General features: G+C 30.7%; 1 protein-coding gene across 1 annotated transcript; it reads left to right on the top strand.

The window, feature by feature from the left end:
* The first annotated feature begins 1,432 nt into the window (after positions 1-1,432).
* On the top strand, positions 1,433-5,909 carry LOC101222086 (WAT1-related protein At2g39510). Its single transcript, XM_004141805.3, has 7 exons — positions 1,433-1,922; positions 2,511-2,573; positions 2,940-3,056; positions 4,567-4,819; positions 4,944-5,105; positions 5,320-5,471; positions 5,558-5,909. Exons 1-7 carry the CDS (start codon positions 1,729-1,731, stop codon positions 5,748-5,750), a joined length of 1,134 nt encoding a protein of 377 aa, XP_004141853.1. The 5' UTR covers positions 1,433-1,728; the 3' UTR covers positions 5,751-5,909.
* The last annotated feature ends 6,762 nt before the right edge of the window (positions 5,910-12,671 follow it).

Raw genomic sequence — 12,671 nt, 5'->3', positions numbered from 1 at the left:
ATTTGTATACAAGTCTAAGGGTGGATGTATTTACCTTCCATTTAATAATAGAAGTTTTTTTTTTTTTAAAAAAAGAGGAACTCCCGATGTACAACATTCATCGTCGGGAGTTCCAAGACATCTTTCGACGCTATATGACAGTGTTTTCGACATTCATACAACATCGGAAGATGTCTAGGAACTCCGACGCTGAATGTTATGCGTCAGGAGTTCCTCTCTCGATATACATTTTTTCCGACTTGTATCCTGACATATATTTATGCGTCTGGAAGGCCTTTTTCGATGTTTTTCATATTTCTTTCAATGATTTTGTACGTCGGGAGAGCCCCCTTTCTTGTAGTAAAAAATAAATATATTAGCTTGATAGCTTACCTTATGAGTTAGTCTTAGTTAAATAAACTTATGATTTCATGCACAACTCTAGGTTAGCCTCTACTTAGCCAAATAAAAACTTTTGATTTGAGGGCTAACACTATAAGGCAATCTAGATATTTATAAGCCAAATTAGCGTATGCAAATTAATGACCAACCTTATAGCTTGAGCTTCATACCTAACAAAATAAGTACTAATCACTTTTTCATCCTAACAATATATATATGTATACATATTCATTTCAATTCGACAATTTAATCATACTTTAAATTATATATTATTTTATTTTATCAACTCCACGTGCAATTGAATAAGGTTTGATATAAAAGGACTATATATAATTTTCTTTTTCTCTAAATACACCCTAGCTGGCCTACATAAAAAGATCCTAAATTTTAAAAGAATGGAATAAAAATGAGTATTTTTAAAAATAACAAAATAAATTAAAACATTTACGAGCTATAACAAAATTTTAGATTATATCAATGATAGTCACTCATAAACTTCTATCAATTTCTATCAATGTTATTCATAAAAGCATATTAATGACTATCATTGATAAAATCTAAAATTTTGCTATATATTGTAAATATTTGATCAAATTTAATGATAATTGTCCGTACAAAAAAAATATATTTTCCAAATGACCAACTCACTATTTACTATTATTCTATCCCCATTACCATCATCTATTAATGGAAACAAATATTGACAGGAATGACTATACTAATTTAAAAAATTATTCATAGAAATGACTACAAAAAAATTATTCTATCCCCATTACCATCATACACTAACACATGTGCATATGTGCATATATGTGCATATGTGCATACACATACACATACATTAACAGTAGTTGTAAACATTAAACAAGATATTCGATTGTCAACGATTTTTGTTTGTTCATTTCGAATTTACATATTTGTAAACTTATAAGATAATAATATATATAAATGTAAAAACCTAAATAATGTTTATTGCACTTCAATTTCAGCGCACTCACAATATATATCTATCCCTTCGTCAGCACAAAGAAAATAGAAACAAAGGAAAAATTGGTGGTACTTAACTTTACACATGTGGAAACCATCTTCTCTTGTAACTCTCTGTGTTTTTAAGTGTGCATTAATAATATTGATGATTCTTTAACAAATCCCCTTCTTCTCTTCTCTCAGCTTTATATAAGCTGCTTTTTAGTGGAGTCCCTGGATTTGGCCTTATATTATTATTCTTCTATCAAAAACACTTCTATAAAACCACATTATATTTGAGGCCTAGTTTCTCCATGGTGTGTGTATCGGTATATCCATAGAGAGAGAGAGAGAAGAGATATTGAAGGTGCAGTAAAAGAAATGGAGTCTTTTATAAGGTTTTTGCGTTCTGCCAAGCCGTATTTCGGAGTTATTTTCGTGCAATTTGGTTACGCTGGAATGGCGATTCTTACAAAATCAGCTTTGGATAAAGGAATGAGCCAACATGTTTTTGTGGCTTATCGTCAAGTTGCTGCTACTCTCGTCATTGCTCCTTTCGCCATTATCTTTGAGAGGTCGTCTTTTCTTATTCATTCCTTCGTTCTCTTTTGTTTCTATTGTCTAGATTACTTATTAAGGACAGATATTTGGATTGACTTTCTTGCTAAAAAAAGTGTTTTAAAAATATTTTGAAAAATCAATCCAAACAAACATTGAAAGAATTCTGATTAACCATACTTACTACATGGCCTAAAACGTCTACATCTCCAATCAGTATGGTTTAGCTTTGAATTTCATCAGTGAGAAGGAGAGATGAAGAACTGGAGAAAGAAGAAGAAAAAGTTCGAAAAGAGATGAAGATGAATTAAAAGTAGTTTTGAATTTACTTTTTTAATATATTTAGATGTGTGGTGTAGGTTGAGTTTTGCTAGTACGAGACTGCAGTGATTTATGTATCAAAGTGGAATATTTGAGTGGTTATTAACAAGTATCCAATTATCTTAACCAAACCAATATTTTATGTATTAGCTATTATTAATAACTTGTTTTTTCGTTTAATAGTTTCTTATGTTTGCTTTTAATGGCAACAAAAGTCAACAAACATTGAATAATCTCTCTCTCTCTACAAAAAGGTTGAGTGTTTTTGGTGTTTTTGCATGCAGGAAGGCAAGGACAAAGATGACCTTTTCATTGTTGTTCAAAATTTTGCTTCTGGGTTTCTTAGAGTAAGAAGCTTAACTTAATGTGTGACAATTTCATTTCACTTCTTTTAATTTTGAACTAATATAAAGTTTTAAGTTACAATCAAAATTACTTTCTTTATTTATATTTCTAGCATATGTACATTTTTTACTTGTAATCAATATCCATTTACAAAAAAGAAAAAAAAGAAAAAAAGTGATTTAAAGAATTTAGTTTAATTAAACAAAAGAAAAATTATCGAATATAATAGCTTAAATTTAATCTTCTATTCAAATCCTTTTATGAAAAAGATACGAATAATGGGTCATATTCTTAAGCACGAATAATGGGTCATTTAAAGAATCTTTTATTCATATTCTTAATCAAAAACGTTTATGAATTGTACTTAGGCCAGTGATTGATCAAAACTTGTACTATACGGGTATGAAGTACACAACAGCAACCTTTGCTGCTGCGATGTGCAATGTTTTGCCAGCTTTTGTTTTCCTCATGGCTTGGGCTTGCAGGTATACTTTCACTATATCTAAACTTTTCTTTCAACCTTTTTACGAGATTATGTATGTCTTAATTGACACTGACCAGAGTTTTTGGAAACACACTTTGGTGCATCCACTTTGGTCTGTAGTCTCCAAAGTACTTTTGGTTAAACAAGATGGTAAAGGTGAGAGATAAGTGGAGTTGTTCATTCAAACATTTCAATTAATTAAATGAAGGGTACCTTTGGTTTAACTTTTAAGTGTTTAATTTTAAAAACTACGAGGATACGATCAACGTCAAAATAATTTTAAAAAAAATTAAACAATTTTTATTAAAAATATCTAAATAGAAATGGTTTTTAAAAAAATATTTTATTCAAATGGACTCGTCACATCTTCATCATACCCAATGACTTGGTGATGCCAATTATTTTGTATATCAAATTAGTATTAAGGTACTATTTTGGAGTGTTTTATATTAATTTTTTTAGAAATACACATTTGATAAAACAATATTTTATATTTTAAAATTAAAATATTATTTAGAATAAAAAAATGGACACATGTTAACTTTTCTTATTTTAGCTATAATAATGAGAATTTGCTGTGCTAAAAGTTTATTCGCACGTTTGTTTTTGGTTTTTTGTTTATAGAAAACAGAATCTAATTTATTTTCAATATTTATCTATTTAGAAAAAACTATACTAGTTCAACTAAGTTTGATACGGTTTTTGTTTTTAGAAGAAGATAACTAAAGTACAATTCATTGTTAGTTTATTAGAATCGAAACTATTAATTAAGTTTTTAATATGTTCCTAAAGTTTAATATTCATTTTTTTAAAAAATTATTGATAATTGATTGTCAACATAAAACCAATAAGACTTAAAAGTACTTAGTAAATATGTAAGTTTAGAGATTTTTTTTTTTGTCTCAATGGGATTAAGGATGGTGAACTACGAAATTAAAAAAAAATTAAATCTAAAAATCAAATAGACAAAAGAAAAAAAAGTTCAACTTATCGTTAAGGAACGGAAAGAACAGAAACCTAGTGAGCAATAAAAACAAAAATTAAGCCTTTTCTATAAAATAAAAAGTATTTAGGGATTAAACTTTATATTATAAGTTATATAATATAAAGTTATATATGAGTATTTCTACAAAAATTGTATTATTCAAATATTAAAGGATGAGTAAGACTTCAAGCATGTGGTGCATTTTTAACTTCTTTTCTTTTTCTTTTTTGCCTTTTTTATATTGTTTTTTCTTTTATTTTCAATATTTATTATATTTTACTTCACAACCAATCTTAGTATTTGATTTGAAGTCCATTCAAATTGTAATCTATGTTTTTTGGTTTTTTTTTTTGTTTTGTTTAAATATAGCATCAAAAGAACAATTAGAGTGAGATTCAAATCCATAAAAAGTCTTCAATTATATACAGTGATCGTTAAGTTGGAGTACAAATTAAACACATTTTTCACTAAGAAGAAGAATAATTCATAACATGGTTTATATGAATATTTTTGTATAATGAAACAGGCTTGAGAAAGTGAAGATTATGAAAAGGGGAAGCCAAGCAAAAATCTTAGGAACAATAGTAACAGTTGGAGGAGCCATGATTATGACATTCATAAGAGGCCCAATGTTGAATCTACCATGGACAAAGTTACCAAATCAGGTCTCAGCTTCTTCTTCTTTATCAGCTGCTTCTCCAGATCACCAAAATCAAATCGTTGGCTTCCTCATGATTACAACTGGCTGCGTTTGTTGGGCAGCTTTCATCACTCTTCAGGTATATATAAATAAATTTTTTTAAAAAACTTTTTTTTTCAATAATAGAAATAATTGTTAGATTATTGAATAATTAGATTAGATGCCATGCTAACTTAATAAGTCGATATCGTTGGCGTAATTAGGCGATTACATTGAAAGAGTACCCCGCCGATCTGTCGCTTACGACATTGATATGCTTGGTGGGCACCATTGGAGGTTTTGGGGTGGCTTTGGTCATTGAGAGAGGGAACGTTTCTGCTTGGGCTTTGCACTTTGATAGCCAGCTTCTAGCTGTGGTTTATTCTGTAAGTATCTATCCTTTGAAAGTGGAATTAACACAATGTTACTAAAAAAACGATATTGATTTCAAAATTTCAATTTTACTGATATATTGAAAGTGGAACCACACAGTCTATGACCATTTTCTTTTCTTTCCATTCTTTGCTTATCGATAGTTTCTGCCCTATCAAATAACGTATCTCGCCGCATATTTTAATCCTTGCTTATATTGTGTTGCAGGGAGTAATATGTTCAGGGGTAACGTATTATATTCAAGGAGTGGTAATGCAAACAAAAGGGCCAGTTTTTTTCGCTTCATTCAATCCTCTAGCCATGATTCTTGTTGCGATCATGAGCTTCTTCATCTTGTCTGAGATTATGTTTTTGGGAAGGTACAACAAATAACATTCTTAGTTATTCCCAAATGGGGAAAATTAAATAATTAAAACCTATATTACTAATGACTTTCATGATGCAGGATGATTGGAGTAGTGATCATAATATGTGGCCTGTACATGGTTTTATGGGGGAAAAGCCAAGATGAACCTCCAGTTTTGAACTCTGAATGTGATAACATGACACCTTGTGAGCAACAAATGAAGACCACAACAACAGTTCAATCGAGTCAAGATTTCCTCGCGCTCAATGTTGCAAAAGAGGAGAAAAATTGATGAGTTATATATCTAAAACAACTTGCATAATTGTGCTTTTGTATGATGATCTCTTATATATATATTTATATTTCAACCAAAATATGTTTCTAACTTTTGTATTTATGTCACTTAAGGCTATATATAATAATAATAATTTCTCTGTTTTCGATCTTCTAAGAGCTACGATATTGTTACTGTTTTTTCATATCCTAACACAGAATCATATAAAAGAAGTATCGATGAATACAATCAAATGTTGGAAGAATTACAAAATAACAAAAAGAATTGGTGTAAACACATTGAGAAACAAAATGTGAATACTATCTTTTTTTAAAGAGATATCCAAGCCATATGTTATATGTATTTATGTATATGGTCTATATTGCTTTTTTCAACCAAACTCAAATGTTGTGGAGCTCAAATTTGCTTTCAGATTAGGCTTCTTGTTTCACTTTCGCGACAAAATAAGATGGGATCGTGTGTTTTGGGTACACTGTTTTTTAATAGGATACTAATTTTTATCTTTTAGACGGAATGTATATATTTGAGTTTATGAGTTTTGATACCATATTAAGTAACACGACATTTCATTATTGCTTTTAAAATATTAAATAATACAACGGTCAAATAAAAAATTGTCAAGTGATATTTTTTTTAAAAATATTTTGTGCGAAGAGAAGAGTATGATATTAGGCATTTAATTATTGCTTTTATTTCTTTATTTTTATTAAAAAATCTAAATTTGCTAAAAATAAAATCAAATTTAGATTTTAAATCTAATTTTTCTTTTTAACATTAGAGGTAGTCGTCACCTCCAACATTTTATTCTGTGGATCTTTTAAAGATATTAGTCCTTAACACTTGATATTTGTGTTTTGTTTTCATTTCATTAGCTAGATTATTTTTTAGGATAACAACATTTTCTTTGGATTAATTTTCCTTCCAACCGTTGTTTAAAATTAACTCAATAAATAGTTTTTAAAAATTGATTGCTACACTGATTGTTAGACAATTCTACTTTGTCATCGTTAAAAAAATGAATTAATTATATTACATTAGTTTTCTATATACTAAATTTTATAAACTTTTAGAAAAGAAAGTTGATAATGGAATAAGCATACAAATCAAGATACGTGGCAAACACAAAGTTTTTCTTCTTATACAAGTACATATAGATATTCTTAAACACGTGACAATTGATGGGATTTTTTTAACAATTATTTCATAAATCACTACCAAATAGCTATCATTCAAGAATGTATTTTTCTATTAGTGGGTCTTGTTCTATTGTTGTTTGTATGGACCTTCGAATATACTTTCACTTTTACTGGTACACCTATGGATTTACATATTAGACCAAATGTAGAAGCCTCTCAATTTGATCAGTCTAGCCTTTGGTCGATAGATTGATTATTAGACACTCAACGATTAATAAAAATGTTCTAAAGTGTACTTTTTATATATCAACTTGAAACATAGTGATGAAATGTAAAAGATTTTCGAAAGATATAATTTTAAAAGATTTACATAGTGATGAAATGTAAAAGATTTTCGAAAGATATAATTTTAAAACAAACCCATATATCAAAGCTTACCACAACTAAAATATATATATATAAATTAAAAAGAGAGAAAGAAAAAAAAAAAAAAAAAAAAAGCTTACCTTGAAACTATAGGGTTAGAAACATGCAAACAAAGAAAATTTTGGTTGTTGAATGCTATCCAATTTGTTTGCAAACTTGGGAGGTAGAAAAATGAGTCTTTATAGAATTCAAAACTCAACTAATTGATGCTATTTAAGAATTTCTAAAAGTTTGTTAATTATATTAGTTAATCGATTTAGTTATTAATTCTTTGCATTTAAAAGTTGGATAAACTTTTGGTATTCCTAACTTACAAATTTACCATTAGCATAATTATCAAATAAGGTATTTATAAATCATCTAATTTCTTTTTCAATTAGCATAATTTCAAATAGAACAAGATAAAAAGAAGAAAATGAATTATTGACTTTCGGTTTCCTTAAACTATGAGTGGTTCATAGGTCATAATTAACCTAATAAATTTAATGTATTTATAAAATCATCTCATTTATTCTTTCAATTACCATCAAAATAAGAAACGGAAAAGACAAAATTGTTACCAAAGCAATAATAGAAAATAATACAATAGAAGGGCGGAAATGTCATAAAAAATTTCTCATCATCCAAACTTTTATATATACTATAGATTTTCAATTAATACAATAAAATAAAATGTGCTCACTAGTTATGTATAAGTATAAGCAAAATTTTACTTTTATATATCACAGTAGACATACAATCCATTTCTATATAGACACTAATAACTGATATCTAAGACTATTAATGGAAACTAAAAATTTTCAATATTTATAAATATTTTCTAATTTTTTTTTCACTGTTATTTTATTTAGAGAAATTGCAAAAAATAACCGATATTGATAGACACTGATGCTTCACCGGTGGCATTGATAAAGATAGTAATAGAAATCTATCAATTTCTATGCTACTGATAAATATTTTAATTTATTTTATTATTTTAAAAAATGTCACTTTTATTTATATATATAGTATTTTTTTTAGGAGATATCATCACCCCTCTTTTTAAGGTGTGTCCTCTTCAAATCTTTTCTTCATAATTCATCCTCAAGTATTTTCCTTTCAAAAAAATTTTTAAGAGCTAGGTATCTCCTTAATTTCCATTTATTTAAGTCATCTCTTCTTTTCTTTTTTTATTTATTTTCTGAAAAATAACAAAATTCATTATCTTCAATCTTTTTATTGTGAGTGTTCGCACGAGATTTCCGGAGAAATTTAATTCGTGGACTTGAACTTGGGTTGATTTGTTTTTGTTGATTTGATGCGATGCGGTTCAATCTCTAGAATTTGATCCTCTGATCTCTCTCTCAACTGTATGTCTACGCTGATTTGGAGGAAGCGGAGCACGTGATGTTCTTGAAGTTTGTTTGAACGTCTACGCTTGATTTGGAGAAGCGAGCACGTGATGTTCTTGAAGTTTGTTGAACGTCTACGCTTGATTTGGAGAAGCGGAGCACGTGATGTTCTTGAGTTTGTTGAACGTCTACGCTTGATTTGGAGAAGCGGAGCACGTGATGTTCTTGAAGTTGTTGAACGTCTACGCTTGATTTGGAGAAGCGGAGCACGTGATGTTCTTCAAGTTGGATTGAATGCTTACGCTTTGATTTGAGGAAGCGGAGCACGTGATGTTCTTGAAGTTGGAGTCTTGGAAGAAAGTTTGTATCTTCAAAGCAGCTTCAATCTTCGAGGGTGGTCAACTTCAGAAGTTAGGAGTCTTCTAGCTCTTGGAAGAATTCTCTCTAGATCTTCAGAGTCAAAATTTTCCAACCCTGCAAATGAGGAGAATTCCTCTATTTATAGAGTTCACTGTGGGCTTTATGGGTTTGAACTTGGTTGGTCCATAGACCAGACCCATGGGCTCAACCATATGGACTTAGGTTATATTTAGTCTTTGGCTCAATTAAGCTTATTTTTTTGGCTTAATTGAACTAAATGATTAACTTAATCCAACGATTAATATGAAAACATGTGCATTATTAGAATGACCAATTATTTATTTTAACTCTTTAATTTTGGGGCATGGTCAATTTTAATTAGTCCAAATTTAATTATTTGTACTTTTCATCATTAACTTTAATAAATGTGGCAACTTGTGATTGGTCTCAAATTTCTTATTCAACAAATGCCCCTTTTCGAGATTTATGCACGTATATGGTGAATGAATCTCGAAAAGATAAATTTGAAGTCAAAGTACGAGCCTTTTTTTTTTTTTTTACTCAATTCACATATCAAATTAATCAAACTATGAATTTAGTACGTGAGTTTGATTTAAATTTAAAATAAGGGTTGGAATATGGCCAAACCTTAAAAAAAAAAAAATTCAAAGTTTTATTTCCCACTTAATTTTATTTGAGGGAAAAAAAAATTAATATTGATGATTTTTTTTTAAAAGTAAATTTGAATATAACCAAAATTTTAATTTTGAAATAAGGATAAGGTTTCTACCGTACCTTAATTTATCTTGGGATGCATAAGAATTGGAATGACCAATTTTAATTTGAGATAAAAAAAATCAGGTCCTCAATCTTAGGTAAAGTTGGATTTAGCTCGATTAAATTTCATGATAAAAAGGAGTCATATATGCAAGTTAATTTAACTTGAATTTTGAATGAAATATTTTATATATATATGTATATTTTTAAAAATGTTGAATTTTTAAATATTTTAAATATCTCAATAAAAGTTAAACTTGAGATTTATCCAAAAAAGAAATAATTTAAAATAAAATAAGATAATTGGATTATCTTTTCTTATATATATATATTTTTAAAAATTCATTCCTATTCCTTTTAGGAATTGGATTTGTTTTTTTTAAAAAATAATTAAATATCATTCTAATCCTTTTAGGAATTGGATTGTTGGGCTTATAAATAGACTCATACCCTACTCACTTATACCTCATCCAACGCTTATTCTCATCAAATCGGCAGAAAGGTATAGAAAACTTTTCTTCTCCCTTTCTCTTTTTTTTTCTCTCTCTTTTTTTTTTGTTGTGTGTGTGTTTTTTTTTTTTCTTTTGTTTTTTTTTTGTTTGTTTTTTTTTTGTGTTTTGTTTTTGTTTTGTTTTTTTTTTTTTGCAGGAATGACTTTGTCGAGCTTCTTTTAGGACGATCGGCTTCTGCCGTCAGATCTATCGCCCTAGTAGAGAGAGATCGACTCTGTCATCGCGGCTTCGATCTTCGTTTGCAGAAATGACTTTGTTGAGCTTCTTCTAGGGACGATCGGGCTTTTGCCGTCAGAATCTATCGCCTAGTTGGAGAGATCGACTCTGTCATCGTCGGCTTCATCTTCGTTTGCAGAAATGACTTTGTTGACTTTCTAGGACGATCGGCTTTGCCGTCAGATCTATCGCCCTAGTAGGAGAGATCGACTCTGTCATTGCCGGGCTTCGATCTTCGTTTGCAGAAAATGACTTTGTTGAGCTTCTTCTAGGGACGATCGGCTTTTGCCGTCAGATCTATCGCCCTTATCGACTCTGTCATCGTCGGGCTTCAATCTTCGTTTGCAGAAATGACTTTGTTGAGCTTCTTCTAGGACGATCGGGCTTTTGCCGTCAGATCTATCGCCCTAGTAGGAGAATCGACTCTGTCATCGTCGGGCTTCGATCTTCGTTTGCAGAAATGACTTTGTTGAGCTTCTTCTAGGGACGTCGGGCTTTTGCCGTCAGATCTATCGCCCTAGTAGGAGAGATCGACTCTTCATCGTCGGCTTCGATCTTCGTTATCACCAATTGAGCTTCTTCGTTTTTTTTTTTCTCTTCTTCTTATTCTTCTATCTTTTGTTTTTTTCTTTTGCTTCTTTCTTTTTTGTTTTTCTTCTTCTTCTTCTTTTTGTTTTTTTTTTGTTTTCTTTCTTTTTGTTTTGTTTTTTTTTTTTTCTTCTTTCTTTTGCTTTTTTTTTTTTTTTCTTCTCTTCCTTCTTCTCTCATCATTTTCTTCTTTCTTCTTCTGCTTCTCCTTTTTTTTTCTTTCTTTCTTGGTTGTGGTACTAGGAGAAGATGAAGATGAATCATCTAGCTTGCGACACTTTAGAGCTGATGAAAATGAATTCCATCGGCCGGGTTGCGACACCTGTTAGATGATAAAGATGGATACTCTCAGCTACGACATATAGGAGAAGATGAAGATGAATCCTCTCGGCTATGACATATGGGAGGAGATGAAGATGAATTCTCTTCAGTTGCAGCACTTGGAAGAAGATGAAGATGAATCTCCTCACTATGACATATGAGAGAAGATGAAGATGAATCCTCTCGGCTATGACATATGAAAGGAGATGAAGATGAATTCTCTTCAGTTGCAGCACTTGGAAGAAGATGAAGATGAATCCTCTCAGCTATGACATATGAGAGAAGATGAAGATGAATCCTCTCGACTATGACATATGGGAGGAGATGAAGATGAATCCTATTCAATTGCAGCACCTGGGAGAAGATGAAGATAAATCCTCTCGGCTATGACATATGGGAGAAGATGAAGATGAATCCTCTCGGCTATGAATATGAGAGAAGATGAATCATTTTCGATGCAGCACCTGGAGAGATGAAGATGAATCTTCTCAGCTATGACATATAGAGAAGATGAAGATGAATCATCTTTGATTGTAGCAGCCTAGAAGAAGATGAAGGTGAATCCTTCCGGCTACGATATATGAAAGAAGATGAAGATGAATTCTCTTTGGTTGCAACTCCTAAAAGAGATGAAGATGAATCTTCTTTGTTGCGACACCTGAAAGAAGATGAAGGTGAATCTTTCGGTTGCGACTCTTAGGAGAAGATGAAGATGAATCTTCTCAGTTGCAATTCCAATGAGAAGATGAAAATGAATCCTCTCGGTTGTAGCACCTAGAAGAAGATGAAGGTGAATCTTCTCAGTTGCAATTCTTAGGAGAAGATGAAGATGAATCCTCTCGGTTGCAACACATAGGAGAAGACAAAGATGAATCTCTCACTTGCGACACCTTAGAGCAGATGAAGATGAATCATCTTCGGTTGTTACACCTGAGAGAAGATGAAAATGAATCTTCTTGATTGCGACTCTAGGTGAAGATGAAGATGAATCATCTCGGTTGTAACACATGGAGGAGACAAAGATGAATCCTCTCACTTGCGACACCTTAGAGCAGATGAAGATGAATCATCTTCGATTGCAAAACTTAGAGAAGATGAAGATGAATCCTCTTCGTTGCAATAAGCTGAAGATGAAGCAGAGGTTAAAGCTTTAGCATTGCATGATCTTCTTCAAGAGCAGAAACGATGTTACACTGTCGTTTTCATCTTGGAGAGCGAAGGCAGAGCTGCCCGATCGTCGTCCTATCAAAG

This window comes from Cucumis sativus, chromosome 5 (genome assembly GCF_000004075.3).
Source record: "Cucumis sativus cultivar 9930 chromosome 5, Cucumber_9930_V3, whole genome shotgun sequence".
NCBI lineage: Eukaryota > Viridiplantae > Streptophyta > Magnoliopsida > Cucurbitales > Cucurbitaceae > Cucumis > Cucumis sativus.
Note: the sequence above shows the minus strand (reverse complement) of the source record. Positions and strands in the feature narration are given on the sequence as shown.